This window comes from Myotis daubentonii, chromosome 13 (assembly GCF_963259705.1).
Source record: "Myotis daubentonii chromosome 13, mMyoDau2.1, whole genome shotgun sequence".
In the NCBI taxonomy this organism is placed as follows: Eukaryota; Metazoa; Chordata; class Mammalia; order Chiroptera; family Vespertilionidae; genus Myotis; species Myotis daubentonii.
Genome location: NC_081852.1, coordinates 58,094,013 through 58,111,904, shown reverse-complemented (window position 1 = coordinate 58,111,904; position 17,892 = coordinate 58,094,013). Strand labels below are relative to the sequence as shown.

Genomic DNA, 17,892 nt, shown 5'->3' with positions numbered 1-17,892 from the left:
GAGGATACAAAATTGCTATAGTTCCTGTTTACTTTACATGTGGTAATAGTAATATTTATTTTACTTTTTATTTTTAGTAATGAATGTTATAACTATTGAAGATTATAAGAGCACATACTGGCCAAAATTGGATGGTGCCATAGATCAGCTTTTAACCCAGAGTCCTGGTGACTATATCCCCATATCCTATGAGCAGATATATAGGTAAGTCGGGATTTAATTCGCCTGGGTTTGAGAGGGTGTATTGAGGTTCATGGCAACTTGATTATGATAGTATGTATGCATATAATATATATAATATACAAGATGAGGCTCTAAGTTATTTATATGTTACACACATGTGGATTGAAGGTTTGATTTATACTTTTTGCTTCAGACTTGGTTTTCAAATCAAGATAGAGTTAACTCCATCTCAGCCTGCCATCTGTGCCATATACAATGCAGAAATGATGGAGGTCAGCAAAAATATATATGTATAGTCTCACAGGGAGACTTTAGCTTAATCTGTCCATGTTTATTGACACACAGTTCTAACTCTCTGGTTATTTTGTTTCCCAGCTCCTGGTAAATGGAAGCAGCAAATTAGTGAGGAACTGGGGTGGGTATGAGATCAACTCAGTCACAAGAGGAGGAAGTGACAACTGGGTTGTTCCACACAAGTGAGGCACAAAGAGGTTACATTGCACATGTTTTTGTGAGTTAGAAACTTTCTACCCATTATCACTCTCTCTTCCTTATTTTGACATTCATTAAAATGAGAGAGAAGCTGGTCTATAAGTAGTTACCATAGTCAGACTCTCAGATTCTCACCAAGTATTAGATTATCTAGTATTGATAAAATGTGTAGTAGAGTACTCATAAAAGATTTATTTGTTGCTGGTGGTAATACCTCTCCCATCTGAATACTGATTGGAGCAGGGTAAATTTTTTATTTAAAAGTTGTGATTGGTCACTGTTTTTAGGCCTGAATTGGTTATTTGACCAGTGGCTGTATATACAGAGTATGCTTTAACCTTAGGCTGAATTATATGCTTCATCATTAACCTGGTTTTTCTGTTTTTTTCCCCCCACAGTTGTGTGTATAAATGTGTATGCCAGCAGCACTCAGAACAGATGTATAGTGATCTGATTAAGAAGATAACTAATCACTTAGAGAGAGTCTCAAAGGAGCTGCAGGTAAAGAACTGATTGTATTGCTTTCTGCTTCCTTGGGATTTTCTGACTGGTTGCAATTAGCCTGTATAATATACCTCCGGAGGCTTGTTAATTTGAGTATTAGATAAATTTATAAACACTTTCTAGGTGGATATTGACCAAAGCAGCTAATTTTGTAATAGATTATTATTTAAAAATTTTGACATAAATTGTGGAAATTTTTTAGATTGAATATATTTCAGACTTTAACTGATTCATTTATTACCATGTGAATATTTATTTAAAACCTTATTTTTTTTCCGGTGCACTTTGGTATTTGGTGGCACTTATAATATAAATGTGTATATGTTAATTTTTTTCTGAAACTTTCAAAAAATTATCTTTGAAGAGTGATTTGCCTACCAGTTTCTAAAATTTGCTAATTATGAACAACTGAAGTCAGAATTTTGTTGATAAACCCTCTTTAGACAAACATCATCCTGGCTGTAAAATCTGGGGCAAGTTGTAGAAAATACTCTGCTTAAGAAAACACTTGGCTTCTTGATCCCCCAACATCCCTCTCTGCCTCAGTAAGGTTTCCAGTGCTTGAAGGTCAAGTACTATTTTTATGCCAGGGCCAGATCACATTTTAGTTCTGGAGTAGAAGTAACATGATGTATAGGAAAGTCACTCAGCAATAAATTATGGGTCTACACCACAGTTGGGAAGTACTCCAGCAATTCTGAAATAGCCACAGTTTCTAGAAAGTGCTGGGCTGTGCTCTGGGCTTAGATATTATTCTTTACTTACCTGTGTGCTGAATTATCTTAGTCTTATTTAGCCCAAACTGTTATACTAAGTAGCTTTCTTTTTTTCTTTTTTTTAAATTATAGCCAGAGCATTGTTTATCATAGCCAAATGTATACTTTTCCTGTTGTTAGTGTAAAGTGTTTTCTTCATCTTTTTGCCACTAAATACAAGATCTTTATTCATTTAACAAATATATTTAGTACCTAGGTATCTAAACTAATAAAAGAGAAAAATGGTAATTGGCGTACGACGATACCCTTTTCATTGGCTAATCAGGGCTATATGCAAATTAACTGCCAACTAAGACTGGCAGTTAACTGCCAACAAGATGGCGGTTAATTTGCATATGTAGGCACAATGCAGGGAGGCGAAAGGGAAAGCAGGAAGAAGCCCCCTGCCACTGACAGTGATCGGAAACCCAGGGGGGAGCTAAGAGCTGGAGAGGGCCGCCTTTGCCCTGCCCCCCAGCCATGATCGGAGAATCAGGCGCCTTTGCCGCCCTGGCCAGTGATAGCAGGAAGTAGGGGTGGAGCCAGCGATGGGAGCTGGACACGGTCGAAGCTGGCAGTCCTGGGAGCTAGGGGTCCCTTGCCTGGGCCTAAAGTGGAGCCCACAATCGCGGGGCCGCTGCAGCTGCGGGTCCCCGCTGCCCGAGCCGGATGCCTCAGCCAGAGGCCTCAGGCCTGGGCAGGGGCGGAGCCTGCAACCGCGGGGAGCTGGGGGTCCCCTGCCCAGGCCTGACACCTCTGCTGGAGGCCTCAGGCCTGGTCAAGGGGCCGATCCGGTGATTGGTGATCGGAGGGTGATGAGGGTCAACTCCTCTGGCCGAGGCATCAGGTCTGGGCGGGGGGCTGAGCCGGGGATTGGGGGGATATGATGGTCCCCTTGCCCAGGCCTGAAGCCTGGGTCAGAGGCGTCAGGCTTGGGCAGGGGGTGGAGCAAGCGATCAGAGGGAGATGGGGGTCCCCTGCCCAGGCATGATTCCTGGGCCAGAGGCCTCAGGCCTGGGTGGGGGCCAGAGCCAGTGATCGGGGGGAAATGGGGGTCCCCTGTCCAAGCCTGACACCTCTGGCGGAGGCGTCAGGCCTGGGCAAGGGGCCGATCAGGCGATTGGAGGGTGATGGGGGTCAACGCCTGAGGGCTCCCAGTATGTGAGAGGGGGCAGGCTGGGCTGAGGGACACTCCTCCCCACACACACCCAGTGCACGAATTTCATGCACCGGGCCCCTAGTTGTATATAAATTGCAAATGAAACCCCTGATCTGTACATTATAGCTTTGAAAGGTTTACCTACTACAATGGGGCCTTGACTTACGAGTTTAATTTGTTTCGAGACCGAGCTCGTTAAGGAGTTCGTTAACTCAAATTACTCTGTCAACTCAATGCAAAAAATCGGCCGAGAGACAGCTGGTATTTCAAAAAACTTGTTAGTTGGGATACTCGTAAGTCAAGGCCCCACTGTAATTCTTTTTTTACTTTAAATAATTTTATATTTTTCAGTTACAGTTGACATATCAACACTAATAAAGGAGAAAAATGGTAATTGGCGTACGAGCTACCCTTTTCATTGGCTAATCAGGGCTATATGCAAATTAACTGCCAACAAGATGGCGGTTAATTTGCATGTGTAGGCACAATGCAGGGAGGCGAAAGGGAAAGCAGGAAGAAGCCCCCTGCCACTGACAGTGATCAGAAACCCAGGGGGGAGCTAAGAGCTGGGGGGCCGCCTTTGCCCTGCCCCCCAGCCATGATCAGAGAATCAGGCGCCTTTTCCGCCCTGGCCAGTGATAGCAGGAAGTAGGGGGGGAGCCAGCGATGGGAGCTGGGCACGGTCGAAGCTGGCAGTCCCAGGAGCTAGGGGTCCCTTGCCTGAGCCTAAAGCGAAGCCCACGATTGTGGGGCCGCTGCAGCTGCGGGTCCCCGCTGCCCGGGCCGAACTCCTCAGCCAGAGGCCTCAGGCCTGGGCAAGGGGCCGATCCTGCGATTGGAGGGTGATGGGGGTCAACGCCTGAGGGCTCCCAGTATGTGAGGGGGGACGGGCTGGGCTGAGGGACACTCCCCCACACACACCCCCAGTGCACGAATTTCGTGCACCGGGCCCCTAGTACTATTATATTAGTTTCAGGCATACAACCTAGAGAATAGACATTATATAACTTAAGAAGTGATCACCCTTATAAATCTAGTACTGATCTGACACCATACATAGTTATTACAATACTAGAGGCCCGGTGCATGAAATTTGTGCACGGGAAGGGGGGTTTCCCTCAGCCCAGCCTTCACTCTCTCCAATCCTGGACCCCTTGGGGGATGTCCGACTGCTGGTTTAAGCCGGATCCCAGGGATCGGGCTTAAACCGGCAATCGGACATTCCTCTCACAATCCTGGATCGCTGGCTCCTAATCGCTCGCCTGCCTGCCTGCCTGCCTGGTCACCCCTAACTGCCCCCTCTCCCCCAGCTGGTCTGATTGCCCCTCACTGCCTCTGCATGCCGACCTGATCGCCCCTAACTGCCCCCCCCACCCCCCCGCTGGCCTGATTGCCCCTCACTGCCTCTGTGTGCCTGCCTGATAGTGCCCCCCCCCCCAGCTGGCCTGGTCACCCCTTACTGCCCCCCCCCCCCCTGCTGGCCTGGTTGCCCCCTCACTAACCCCCCTGCTGGCCTGGTCGCCCCACGCAGCCTGCTTGTTCAGTCGTTAGGTCGTCCCTCACTAACCCCCCTGCCGGCCTGGTTGTAGGCAGCCATCTTGTGAGGGCGTAATGGTCTATTTGCATATTACCTCTTAAGATTATTGACTATATTCCCCGTGCTGTGCTTTACATCCTCATAACTATTCTGTAATTACCAATTTGTACTTCTTAATGCCTTCACCCTTTTCACCCATCATCCCCAACCCCCTCCTCTCTGGCAACTGTCAAAATGTTCTCTCACTGTGACTCTGTTTCTGTTATGCTTGTTCATTTAATTTGTTTTTTAGATCTATTTTGGCCTAAGTATTGCTACCTAGCTTTTTTTGTTTCCATTTTCATGAAATATCTTTTCCCATCTCTTTTGAAGTGAGTCTCTTGTAGACAGCATATGTAAAAGTCTTGTTTGTTATCCATTCAGCCTCCATAGGTTTTTTTGATTGGAGCATTTAGCCTATTTGCATTTAAAGTAATTGTTGATATATATGTATTTATTGCCATTTTATTATTCATATTTTTTATATTCTTTCTTCATCTTCTTAAAGAAGACCCTTTAAAATTTCTTGTAATACTGGTTTGGTGGTGATGAACTCCTTTAGTTTTTTCTTGTCTGGGAAGCTCTTTATCCGTCCTTCGATTTTAAAGGATAGCTTTGCTGGGTAATCTTGGTTGTAGGTCTTTGCTTTTCATCCATTGGAATATTTTGTGCCAATCCTTTCTGTCCTGCAAAGTTTCTGTTTAGATATCAGCTGTCAGTCTTATGGGAGCTCTCTTGTAGATAACTGCTTTTCTCTTGCTGCTTTTAAGATTCTCTCTTTGTTGTTAACTTTTGGCATTATAATTATGATGTCTCTTGGTGTGGGCCTCTTTGGTTTATCTTGTTTGGGATTCTCTGTGCTTCCTGTACTTGTATGTGTATTTCCTCCACCAGGTTAGGGGAGTTTTTCATCATGATTTTTTCACATAAGTTTTCAGTGTCTTGCTCTCTTTTCCTTCCTGCATCCCCATTATGCAAATATTGGTATGCTTGAAGTTGTCCCAGAGGCTCCTTATACTGTCTACTTTTTTGGATTATTTTTTTCTTTTTGTTAATCCTTATTGGGTGTTTTCTGTTTCCTTCCAAATCTCTGATTTGATCCACTGTTGATTCTCTGTAATGTATTTTTTATTTCAGTTAGTGTATTCTTTATTTCTGACTGGTTCCTTATGTGTTCTATTTCCGTTTTTATGTTTCTTATCTTTATTGCAGTTCTTACGAAGTTCTTTGATCATCCTTATAACCAGTGTTTTTGAACTTTGCATCTAGTAGATTGCTTGTTTACATTTTGTTTAGTTTTCCCCCCTGGAGTTTTGTTTTATTTTTTCATTTGGAGCATGTTGCTTTGTTTCCTTACTTTGGCTGACTCCCTGGGTTTGTTTCTATGTATTAGGTAGACTTGCTATGTCTCCTGTGCTTGGTAGTGTGGCTTTATATAGTAGTTGTCCTATAGGGTCTAGTAAGTAGCACAGCCTCCCAGTCACCTGAGCTGGGCACTCCAAGTCCCCTACCTCCCCTGTCCCCCTGTACGCTATGTATACTGTCCTGTTGAAGTTAAGCCTTGATTGCTGTTGGCATCTCAGAGGGAGGGCTTTTCCCTTGGGCTAGATTGGCTACCAGGACTGACTATAACCACCATGGAGGATTAGCTGTGCAGGGGTCAAACCCATGGAGCTTCACTGGGGCTCTGTTTCCTGTTGCGTCCACCCTTTGAGTGTGTCCCTTGTGGAGGAGGTTGGAAGGTGGTCTGAAGCTATCCATCAGTTGTGCTGGTTCTGGGGCTTCCTGGTAGGTTCAGGCCAAGGTCATCTGTAGGACCCACCTGGCATGAGCTACAAAGTGATCTCCAGATGGCTGCTGCTTGTGCTTGGCTCTGAGGTGCTAAGGAGAGATCAAGCTGCAAACGGAGGCCAACTGCCACTAGTGCCGGGACTGGGCCCATTTACAAGAGGTATTTGGCTTGCTGAGGCCAGGTGCTGCTTGTTTGAGAAATTTTAGGAAAGTCTGAAGCATGTGCCAAGACAGGCTGTTTGCATGGAATAGCCATTGGAAACAGTGGTTTCTTTTGCCTCTACTTTTCCTCCCTTCCCTCTCCGAAGAGGGGACATTCTACTTGTCTGTTAGGGTTTGCCCAACTTTTAACTTCACTATTCCTGATAGGCTTAATTAATCACCTTCTCCTTTTTCCTTCTGTATTTATTTGTATTGCTACTATAGTCCTTAGTTTTAGCACTTTGGCATATATTTAGTTATCAAGCAGGATGTCACCTTTGCCACACTGAGCTTCTCGAGGGTAAGAATCCTGACTTACTCTATAGTTTTCCCTTGGTCTGTTGTAGTTTTGAGCCAAGTTAAGAACTCACTGATAAATGTACTAGTCATAATACTATTGATCAAATGCTTCTAATTCTCTTCCTTCTGGATACATGACAAGAGTACTTCTCTATCCCATTGAATTTAAACTTGGCCAAGTGACTTACTTTGTCTATGAATTGTGAGTGAAAGGGAAGTATATATCCCAAAATCTGAAGCCTTTGAGTTCGGCTGTGCAATTTTCCATGTTTCCTTAACCTCCCAAGTGTTCTAGTTGGTAGAGTCTCCCTTAACCTGAATCTCTGAGTAATAAGTCTGACATGGAGCAGACCCTCAAGATGGACATGTAACATGAGTGGGAAAAAAAGATTTGCTATACATTTTCTCTTAATTTTTAGTTCATTTAAAATTTTTATTTTAATTGAGGTATAATTCACATGTCCTGACATTCACCTTTTTTGTTTTGTAAAGTAAGTTTTTATTGATTTTAGAGAGAGAGAAAGGGAGAGGGAAAGCGAGAGTAACATTCATATGAGAGAGAAACACTGATCGGCTGCCTCCTGCACACCCTCTACCAGGGATCAAGCCTGCAATTTGGGCATAGGCCTTGATTGAGAATTGAACCTCAGCCTCTTGGTGCATGGGACGACTCACCCAGCTGAGCCACATCAGCCAGGACACATTCACCTTTTTAAAGTGTACAATCAATCAGTATTAGTTTTTAATATGGTCACAAAGTTGTGCAACCATCACCACTAATTTCACCCCAGACTAACAGCCAGTACTCATTAGCAGTCACTCCCTATTCTTTCCTCCTCATAGCCACTGACAACCACTAATCTTCTTTCTGTCTCTGTGGATTTGCCTATTCTGGACATTTCATAGAAAAGGAATTAGATAATATGTAGCTTTTTGTGTCTGGCTTAATTAACTTTTCAAGGTTCATTCATGTTTATGGCAGATTAATACTTCATTTCTTTTTATGGCTGAATAGCATTCCATTATATAGTTACTAGAGGCCCGATGCACGAAATTTGTGCAAGGGGGCCTAGCCCCTGCCCCTGCGGTGGCCCCATCTGCCTCAACCACGCCCGCTGCGGGTTCCGGAAGGTTGTCCAGAAGGATGTCTGGTCTAATTAGCATATTATGCTTTTATTATTATAAATACTACATCTTGTTTATCCAGGCTATGTTATTTTAAGTCACTGAGATTTTGGGGGTTGTTTTTGATTGACATAATAAATATTAGAATTTACAATATTTAGAATATCTTGCTTTACCCAACTACCATTTGGGTAATTGAATTTGATGAATATAAATAACATCCTGCACTCTTAAAACTATCTTAAATGACAGTTCCACATTTTTATTATTTTTGCATACATCTGAATTTGGAAGTCACTAGAGAAGTTGTGAGACATACTCTCCCCATATAATGTTGATAAATCTGGTGTATGTTACTGCATTTTATTGAATTGAGACTATATTTTTACTTTTACCAAATGAAAATATTCTGATGTTTTGATCCAGTAGCTTTATAGTTAGGAATCCACTAGCAACAGTTTCTTTGTCAATAGTTTATCCCCAATAAACAGTGTTCAGAGATTTGGTTCCCGGGTCGGGATATTAAAGTGTTAGGAATAGCACCAGTAGGACTAACCTGAGTTCAGGATCCTGAGGGGGATAGACCACAATTATAGGTGGAAAAGGAAAATGTTGCAAATTTATTCTCAAATAGGGCTGAATTTAGAATAGTTTAAATGAGTATTTGTCAACTATTTTAATGAAAAAGAAGTTAACTAATTACATGTTAACCTTTCACTTAATAAAAAAGGAGTATTTTTATGTGTTTAAAGATAAATATATCTTGATTTAATTAAATGTAATTTGACTCTCAAACCAGTTTATTATTTATTATATTAATGGAAATTAATAGAAAATAAACCACAAGCAGTCAGTATTAGTTAACTTTGATTCACTCTTCAGAGACACCTCCAAATTGCCAACAAACTGAGCCAGATTCTCTAGGTGTTTAAAATCAGAGCAAGGGTTGCTTTGCTATTTGTGTTTTGTCCGGTGGGTGGCAGCATAACGCAACTTGTATATTTTTTAAAGGCTATAATATTTATACTTGTTGAACTAAAGAGTAGTTTTAAAAACGCTCATTCCCCCACATACGGTATTTATGCCTTGCTAGAGTGAGGGAGATTTTAGATAAGAAAGTTGCCTGTTACCCTTTTTACATAGATTTCTAGTAAAATAAACATTGTTGCCAACTCTTCACAGGCATGTTCTGCTGAAATTTTTTTCTAAGTTATTTGGAGATCTATTTATTAATCAAAACTAGCCTTTGATTAAAAGCAGTTGTTAGCCGAAACCGGTTTGGCTCAGTGGATAGAGCGTCGGCCTGCGGACTGAAAGGTCCCAGGTTCGATTCCGGTCAAGGGCATGTACCTGGGTTGCGGGCACATCCCCAGTAGGAGATGTGCAGGAGGCAGCTGATCGATGTTTCTCTCTCATCGATGTTTCTAACTCTCTATCTCTCTCCCTTCCTCTCTGTAAAAAATCAATAAAATATATTTTAAAAAAAAAGCAGTTGTTACAGCAAAGTTATTCTTGTCTCAAAATTTGCCAGTGAGGCACCTTATAAAGTTTACTATCTTTTGAAGGAAGGGGCGGTGTTTTCTCCTCATAGGCTTAACATAATGCCAGATCCCAAGGAGAAATCTATAAAAGTACTTACTAATTGATATATGGCATTTGTTAGCTTTACAGCTGAGATTACTAGAACCATCTACTTGGTTAGTTCAAACAGCATCCTGAACTCAGAAAATGAAATTTGGGATGAGCAAGAGAGTCAGATCATTTAAAGAACAGTTATTTGCTGTTGTTTATTGTCACAGTGATCACAATACAATTATGAGTTGTGCTCTTTCTAAAACTTTTTGTTTTGAGACAGTTATATTCCTAAATTGGAAAAGATACAAGGAAAAAGTTTTCTTTAAAAAATAAGCAAATAGGGTTAAGGTGGTAGATTTTGCCAAGTGTTAAGAGGTGAAGTATATAGGAAAGTGAGAAGTTATCCTCGTCCACCCGACTTCTTTGGATATTTTCTGTATTAAGTAATTCTTGGGCCTTTTGTAACCACTCTATGTCATCTAGCCAGTCAGTTTAAAAACTAGGATTAGAACCTAGATTTATGTCATTGTTATATGGATAAGCTGAAGGAATACTGGATTACAGAGGCTAGACTTTAATTCAGTTTGTTTAAGCTATTTGGAAACTGTGGAAAGTCGTATTTTAGAAATAAATGAGGAAGAAATGTCCATATCATACTAGTAGTAACAATAGGAGCAGTTAACTTTGAGAGTTAAGAGAGAAGTGCCTTCTGGACGCCCTTTGACTTCTTTATTGTTACCTTTAATTAGAAACACATTCTTACAACTTATCTGAGGAGCATCTCATATGTATGTTATAGCTTAAGGCTCCTGTGGCTCACTTACCTTGTATAGAATTTACCATTTTTTGGATCGTCTGCTATGGAAACACTATCTTAGCAGCAGGAATGAGAATGGAATGTCAGATGTATCTGGGAGGGCATTCCATTTTTATGTAGCGTCTTTGTCAGCCTCAGGTGTGATTTATGTTGCTTCTGGAGCCTTGACACATCTGTCCATTGGCAGAATGCTCTTGTTCTGGAAAGTCATGGAATAAGCCAGTTAGACTGAAAGCGTATTATACATTGTTTTGCTAAAGTTAGTCATGTAGAGGCAGGTTTTTAAAAAAGGAATTTCTAGTTTAACTCAGAAAATAATATTAAGGATCCTTGAGAGAGCAGTCAGGTTCATTTGTGTGTCCAAAATGCCAAAGTTATATTTGGTAATATAGGAATTAATGTTAAAAGATTTAAAATAAAATTTGAGAATTTTTAGCATTTCCATTTGACTTAAAAAAAAAAACACCCTTCAATTTGCTGAAATTCCCCACCTTTTTGTGCATGTTGTACACCTTTTCTGCCAGGTCATTACGTATATTAATCAGAGTTAATTTAAAGACAGATGTAGGCCTCTGCATCTGGGCTTTGTTGACACTTTAATTCTTGACATTGGGTTATAGTTTCTTGATTTTTTTGTTGTTTCTTTTCTTTTTTTAAATATAATTTTATTGATTTCAGAGAGAGGAAAGGAGAGAGAGAGGTAGAAGCATCCATGATGAGAGAGAATCATGGATCGGCTGCCTCCTGCATGTCCCCTACTGGGGATTGAACCCACAACCCGGGCATGTGCCCTTGACCTGAATCAAACCCAGGACCCTTCAGTTTGTAGACTGACGCTCTATCCATTGAGCCAAACTGGCTAGGGCGATTTTTTGGTGTTTTTTAATTTTTGGTAACTGACCTTTGCTGGTGACAGGAGGGCAGGAGGATCTCTAGCAGTAGACAGTTTTTGCCTTAGATCAGAGACGGGTCATCAGGTGTAGGTGGGTCACCTCTTCCCTTCAGCAAATGACTTTTGCTTTGTATCTGAATAGGGTCCAGGGTACTTGCAGCTTTTGTTTATGTCTTCCATTGGCAGCTAATCACCACTTTTTCAACTCCAGTAGGGTGCAGAGCAGGCATGGGCTTCTTCAGGTACTTCTGCCCCGTCCTCAAACCTTGGCACCTCTGTGCCACAGAGAGTGGCTCTCACATCTCTTTCACTGCCTTCACTCATCTCCCAAAGACCCAGTGGAAACCCATGGAAAAGAGCTGGCGACTAGGTGGGGACTGCCCTTGTGTGAGGCTCTGGGGGATTCTGTGCTGTTAGCTCACACTTGGCCTTTAATGATTCATTCAACTCCTATGGTTTTCTTGCCAGCTTTTATGGCTGCCATCACCAAAGGAGAATCAGTTCGGGTATTTTTTCTTTCCTTAGAGGAACTTGTTACTCTTTAGAATTCATTTCACTTGGTTGGGCGTGTGGAAAATATAGAGACTTCAGGTCAAAAAATAGATTCTGTAGAAGGTTAACAAGACTTTTTTAAAAAAAAATCTACACTAATAAGAGGGTAATATGCTAGTTAGACTGGACATCTTCCGGACGTCCTTCCTGACAAAGCTACGGTGGCGGGGGCCAAGGCAGAGGTGGTTAGGGGCGATCAGGCCGGTAGGGGAGCAGTTAGGGGCATCAGGTCGGCAGGCAGAGGCGGTTAGGGGCGATCAGGCTGGCAGGCAGGCAAGCAGTTAGGAGCCAGTGGTCCCGGATTGCGAGAGGGATGTCTGAGGGGTCCTGGATTGGAGAGGGTGCAGGCCAGATTTCTTGCACCGAGTCTCTAGTAGAATCAGAAGTGTGGGACTGATGTTCTCTCATGAATTTTCCCATTCTAAGTGGAGGAGGCACTTCACTGTTCTATTTTAATAACTTTATAATCACTGAATTTGATAAGTCAAGAAATTGTTAAATTTACAGAAAAAATTCACCTATAGTCTTAATACTAATGTTGAAATGTTAATGTATCGTATTTTTACTGATTTCAGTATAATTGGCAGCTAAATTGTCACTATTATCATGCAGTCAGTGCCTTGTGTTGCATGGTAATTACTGCTCAACCTTTTCTTGAATTCTCTAGACTTCCTTCCCTTAGAGCTCCTCTTTCCTTTGAAGTGGACACTTCTAAATGCTGAACAGCTGCCAGAGCAGCTGTTTAAAGAATCCCCTGAAGTTCTCATTAAAAATACACCTTCTGGAAAGTTTCTGAGTCAGGGCTTTGGAGTGTGGCAAAGGAATCTGTCATTTACAAGTTCTTCAGACGATTTGGAGAGCTAAGAGCTGCAGTCTTTGAGAGTCACTGGGCTATCGAAGAACCATTGATCCCGAAGCTGGTCTGCTCTTAAGCTCGGAGTGGTGCCATCTTATGTTTAAGTATAAGACTGTGTTGTTGCTGAAGCTACTACTCATATATGCACCCCTTAAGTGTTCTGGGCTAGAGGTATCCAGGCAGACCTGGGCAACACAAACAGCAAATCACAGTTTAAGAATCTAATGAAGAGGGACTGATGAAATAGACAATGGTGTGTCCAGACAGTTACTGAAATTATGTTATAGAAATATACTTGACCTGGTAAATGATGATATGTAGCTGAGTGATAAAAGCAGATTACAAAATAATGGAGTTCCATATTGGTTACACGCACTGACACAAGAATAGAAGAACATGTTAATGGTAATTATCTACCCAATGTTAGTAGTGGTTATTTTCCTATAACTGCATTTTTAACTTTTAAAAATTTTAGTGAATGTGCATTACTTCTGTAAAGATAGATGTTAGTGCCCTTGTAGTGTTTGTTAGATCCTTCCCACCCTTTTTCTTCCCTATCTCATTTTAACATGGAAAAGTCATTATTTAAAGAAAACAAGAATGTTTTTGTGAACATAAAAGCACATAGTCTTATTTTTTCTGTTTCATTTTGGTGGGATGGGGATGGGGTGTAGGTAGAGGAGGGATATAAATAAGAAATTGTGGAACTTATTTGCATTTTACATTTGTGGTGTCCAATTTGGTGGCCTCTAGCCATATGTAACAATTCAGAGTGTAAGAGTCCTGAGCCCAAAATATGTGAGAACCACTAGGATAAAACAGTTTCCAAGGTACGTTTTTAGAACAATTGCTGGTCAGTGTGATTGTATGTTAGCATTTGTGTCAAAAGGGGTATAAATGGGATACTTGTTTTTTTGTATATACATAAAATTCTTCTGGAAGGATATAAAGGAATTAAGTGTTGGCTCAGTGAGGAAGGCGTGAAAGGTACGTTCTCTAAACCTTTTTGAACTCATTTGAATTTTAAACCAGATGACTATATTAATCCTTAAAACAAATTTTAAAACACCCCTCCTACCAGCCATGTTATACATTTCTGGGAATCTAGGTCTGTTAGGAAAAGTTGGAGCAAGTTTGGAGAAGCAGTTATTTTTCTGGCAGCTTGCTTTTTTCTTGTTTGAGAAGAAAATGAAGCTTGCTTGTTTCAAGGGTAAAAAATTTCATTTTATGTCCAAGCCAAATATATTCATGTTGAAATAACGTAAATCAAATAGGTAGCAATTTTCCCAGTGGGGCCCAAAGTATACTGAATTTAAGTTTTAAGGACGAACCATTTGATTAGTTTTTAAAAATAGTTTTTTTTTCTAGGTTCCTAGTAAAGAGATTAAATTTATTTTAGGAGATTGTTATAATTTATAGTCCTGTCATTTAAAAGGTTTTGAATAAGTGCTGCATGAAATGTGGAAGCTAAGTAAATGTTCTGACATTTGATTCAGTACAAAAAGTGCTTTTTATTACTCATAACCTTTGGGGATTCTTGAAAAGAATAGCTAAGGAATTCAATTTTCTTTATTCTGTCTGCTGTTAAGTATGGCTTTTGATCAATGTTCATGCTTTTAACTTTGAAATAGTGTCCTTTCATGGAAAGGGAAAATTATTTTAATGCAAAAACTCTTCAGATTTTTTTCAAATAATACTTCTAAAATTTATATCTTCGAATACTGAAATACCATTTCTAGAGTTCTTTGAAGCACTTTAGAGAAAGATACCGCATGTGTTTCTGTTCATTAGTTATAGTTAAAAGTTTTCCCATAATGTAGGACCGTTTCCCCAGTTTCTTTAGTTAATAAGGAATGCTTTTAATAATGTTAATGGGTTATTATGAAGTACTTGACAAATGGGTAGTTAATTCATTAAGTTTACTTATTAGTTGCATATGCATATATAATATTTGCACATGCAAATATAGCATATGCTTGTAATATTTACACAGTATTTTTTTTAAATCTAAGCACATCTTAGAAGTAGCATAATTAGTATTTTTTAATTTTATATATATGGAAATTGAAATTCAGAGTACTAAATGTATTGTGTAATGTCATACAGCCTTGTTACAAACTAAAATAATTTAGATTTTAAAAAGGCTAGGTCAGATTTCAACAACTTAAGTAAAACTTTACTTAGATTTAAGTAAAGCTCTGTTCTTGCAAGACATGCCTTTATGTATACCTACTATGTTCCAGGCTCTGTGGTCAGCACTGAAGATAGAAAGATAAGACATAAATCCTGCCCTCCTAGGACTTGGAAGTTTAGGGACAGTGGGAGAAGTGAATAAGTGTGATGGTGCCTTGTTGAGAGGCCATGTATCCCAGATATTTATGAGGAACTGATAAATCTTGAAGGATAACTAGAAGTAGCCAGGTGAATCTGTTGAGGGGGTGTGTTAAAGACTTTGTTCAAGTAGAAAATACTCAAGGAAGCCTGACAGCACACTGATACTTGGTAACTGCTAGCAGTTCCATATGTTTGCTGTGCTGGGCTGTGCAAGAGGAAGAGCAGAATATGAACAGAAGGAGGTAAACAGGGTGCCCTAAATTGGAAATGTGAACTTTTTTCTAAAGGTTGTAGGAATGAATGTAAGTAGATGGAAGGACTTAGATTGACCAAAGTTTGAGACTTAGCTCTTGGGCTTCTTAGCTGTGGGACCATAGTCAAGGGACTAAATATTTTGAGCCCCAGTTGCTTCATATGTAAAGTGGAAATAACATTCAATTTGCAGACAGGAAGACAAAGAAAATGTTAAAAAAGCACTAGTGTGCACCAGACGTTTAAGTAGTCCATAATGGAAGCTGAATTAGAAGGAGAGAGCCCTATATATATTCTAAGCTTGTAAGAAGAGCCCTTCGCATTTTAGATGGTGACGGAAGGTCTGTAAACCTGTTCCCCAGGATGGTCACATTCTGTTCTTTCTCACAGGCCAGCCCTCCAGATGTCTATATTGAAAGATTTAACATAGCTCTTGGGCAGTATATGGGAGCACTGCAGAGCATTGTGCCTCTTTTCATATACATGGTAAGTGAGAGCTTGGTTTACTGGTCTGAGTATCGAGAGCGAAGCATGTTCTATTTTTCTTTTACTATATATTATGGTAGAAATGGAAAATAATCTATTTTAGGAATGTTCGATAGTGTTGGCATAGAAGAATTTTCCGTTTTAAAATTACATAAAAAACATTGCTATGTAGATAATTAGGCATTAATATCAGTAACCACCCAATTAGCATTTATTTTATTTCTGCCTTAATGGAAGATATTGTGCTTGGAAAATAAATATGTATAAGAAAGATTTTTTATCCTCAGAAAAAAGAGAATTAAGACATGTATCTAAAATCATGAATGCCAAGTAAGTCATTCTATAAAAAAATAGAACAATAAAATTTGCTTCCATTCTGATGATCTCTTTCATTTGGAAAATTATGCCTTGAGTATAATTTGTAGTCTGTTGACTCTGTTGATTAGTCCTTCCCCTCTTTAAATATTTAAAGTTGTAGAATCTTAATGTTAGTGTTCCTATTGAATGGAGGGGCTCCTTATCTCAATGAGTAAAATCATTTTCCCATTTCCTCTTTGTTTATTAGATTTAAGGAATGGGATGTTTAGGTTGGTCTTATTTTCTATAGCATAGAGATTGCATATTTTATACCAGTCTTCAAAATTATTATTTACTCTCCATAAGATATACTTTACTGAAAAGAACAAAAACAAAAACAAAACACCACAAATTAACAACTAGAAAAAACCCCAAAACAGAACAGTGGGAGGAGTTTCTATGATCAGCAGGGACTATTATTTAAGTAATTTATTGAAGATAATTACATTTGAAAAATCTGCAGTTAAAAATAACGACATGTCGCCCTAACTGATTTGGCTCAGTGGATAGAGCATCAGCCTGCGGACTCAAGGGTCCCAGGTTCGATTCCGGTGAAGGGCATGTACCTTGGTTGCGGGCACATCCCCAGTAGGGAATGTGCAGGAGGCAGCTGATTGATGTTTCTCTCTCATCGATGTTTCTAACTATCCCTCTCCCTTCCTCTCTGTGAAAAATCAATAAAATACATTAAAAAAAAAAACAACGACATGTCCATCTTATTTTAGAGAAAAATCTTCCCTAAGAGACATTAGGTGACAAAGCAAGATACAAAGCAGTGTGTAATATTTCTCCATTAGCAAGTGTTTTCTTCTTTATTAGGGAAAAAAGTATATCCCCATATTACGTAAGCCGTATTTAGAAAGATTATACGAAGTGTCGTCCCTACTGTAGGACGGGACCTTTGGGAAGGGGACAGAGGGTCTGGCTGTGGGACAGTTGTTTTTCTTGTGTAACCTTTTGCATGGTTTTAATTTTTAACCATGTGCATATTATTTTTATAATTTTTTAAAGAGAAAAATAAAACTTGTGTTAAGAAATGAGAGCATCAGCACGTTGTTAGTGTTCCTCTTTGCATTTTCCATTCCTAGACATTGAGTTAACATTTACACATGAACAAATTCAATCTTTTGTGACTTGTCAGTCATTCTAATCAGGATGCTTCTGGCTGCCAGAAATAGAAGGCCTGATTCAAAGTGATTTAAATAAGGGAAAGAATTAGCTTTTGTAATGATATCCGGATATAAGGCAGTCTCCAGGGTTGGCTGAATCTGTGGTTTAAGTGTCACCAAGGACTCGGGTTCTTTTTTCTTTCTTTTGTACACAACATCTTGGAACACACCATGTTCTCCTCATGGTGGTAAGATGACTGTAAGATACTGTTCACTCGAGCCTGGGTTTCTCTCAGTTATTGGGCTATCTTGGGTCATGGGTCTATCATTGAACCAGAGACCATCTCTAAGGAATGCCATAAGCTGAATGGCTACGCATTGAATGGAGCGTATGTTGGGGAGTCAACAGTGCACGCTTCAATACCTGCTTTCAGCGTCGGTCACTAATAAATGGGGACCTTTCAGAAGGCACACTAAGTGCTTGTCGCACAGTGGTTCCATGTGTCTGTACCTCATCTCTGTCTAGGTCGTGTCAGGTATCGCCCATGTTCTTTTGGAGGTGTATGGTTCATTGCA

General features: G+C 40.2%; 1 protein-coding gene across 4 annotated transcripts in view; it reads left to right on the top strand.

Annotated features, from left to right (window-relative positions):
- CACUL1 (CDK2 associated cullin domain 1) overlaps nt 1–17,892 on the top strand; it is a 46,874-nt gene that overhangs the window by 11,245 nt on the left and 17,737 nt on the right. For 3 of the 4 annotated variants that reach the window (XM_059661570.1, XM_059661567.1, XM_059661569.1), the window contains exons 2-4: nt 78–204; nt 1,074–1,176; nt 15,755–15,850. In XM_059661570.1, coding sequence (XP_059517553.1) covers nt 78–204; nt 1,074–1,176; nt 15,755–15,850 — 326 coding nt within the window. The remainder of the gene's footprint in view (nt 1–77; nt 205–1,073; nt 1,177–15,754; nt 15,851–17,892) is intronic. The other variant, XM_059661568.1, reaches the window with a different exon arrangement.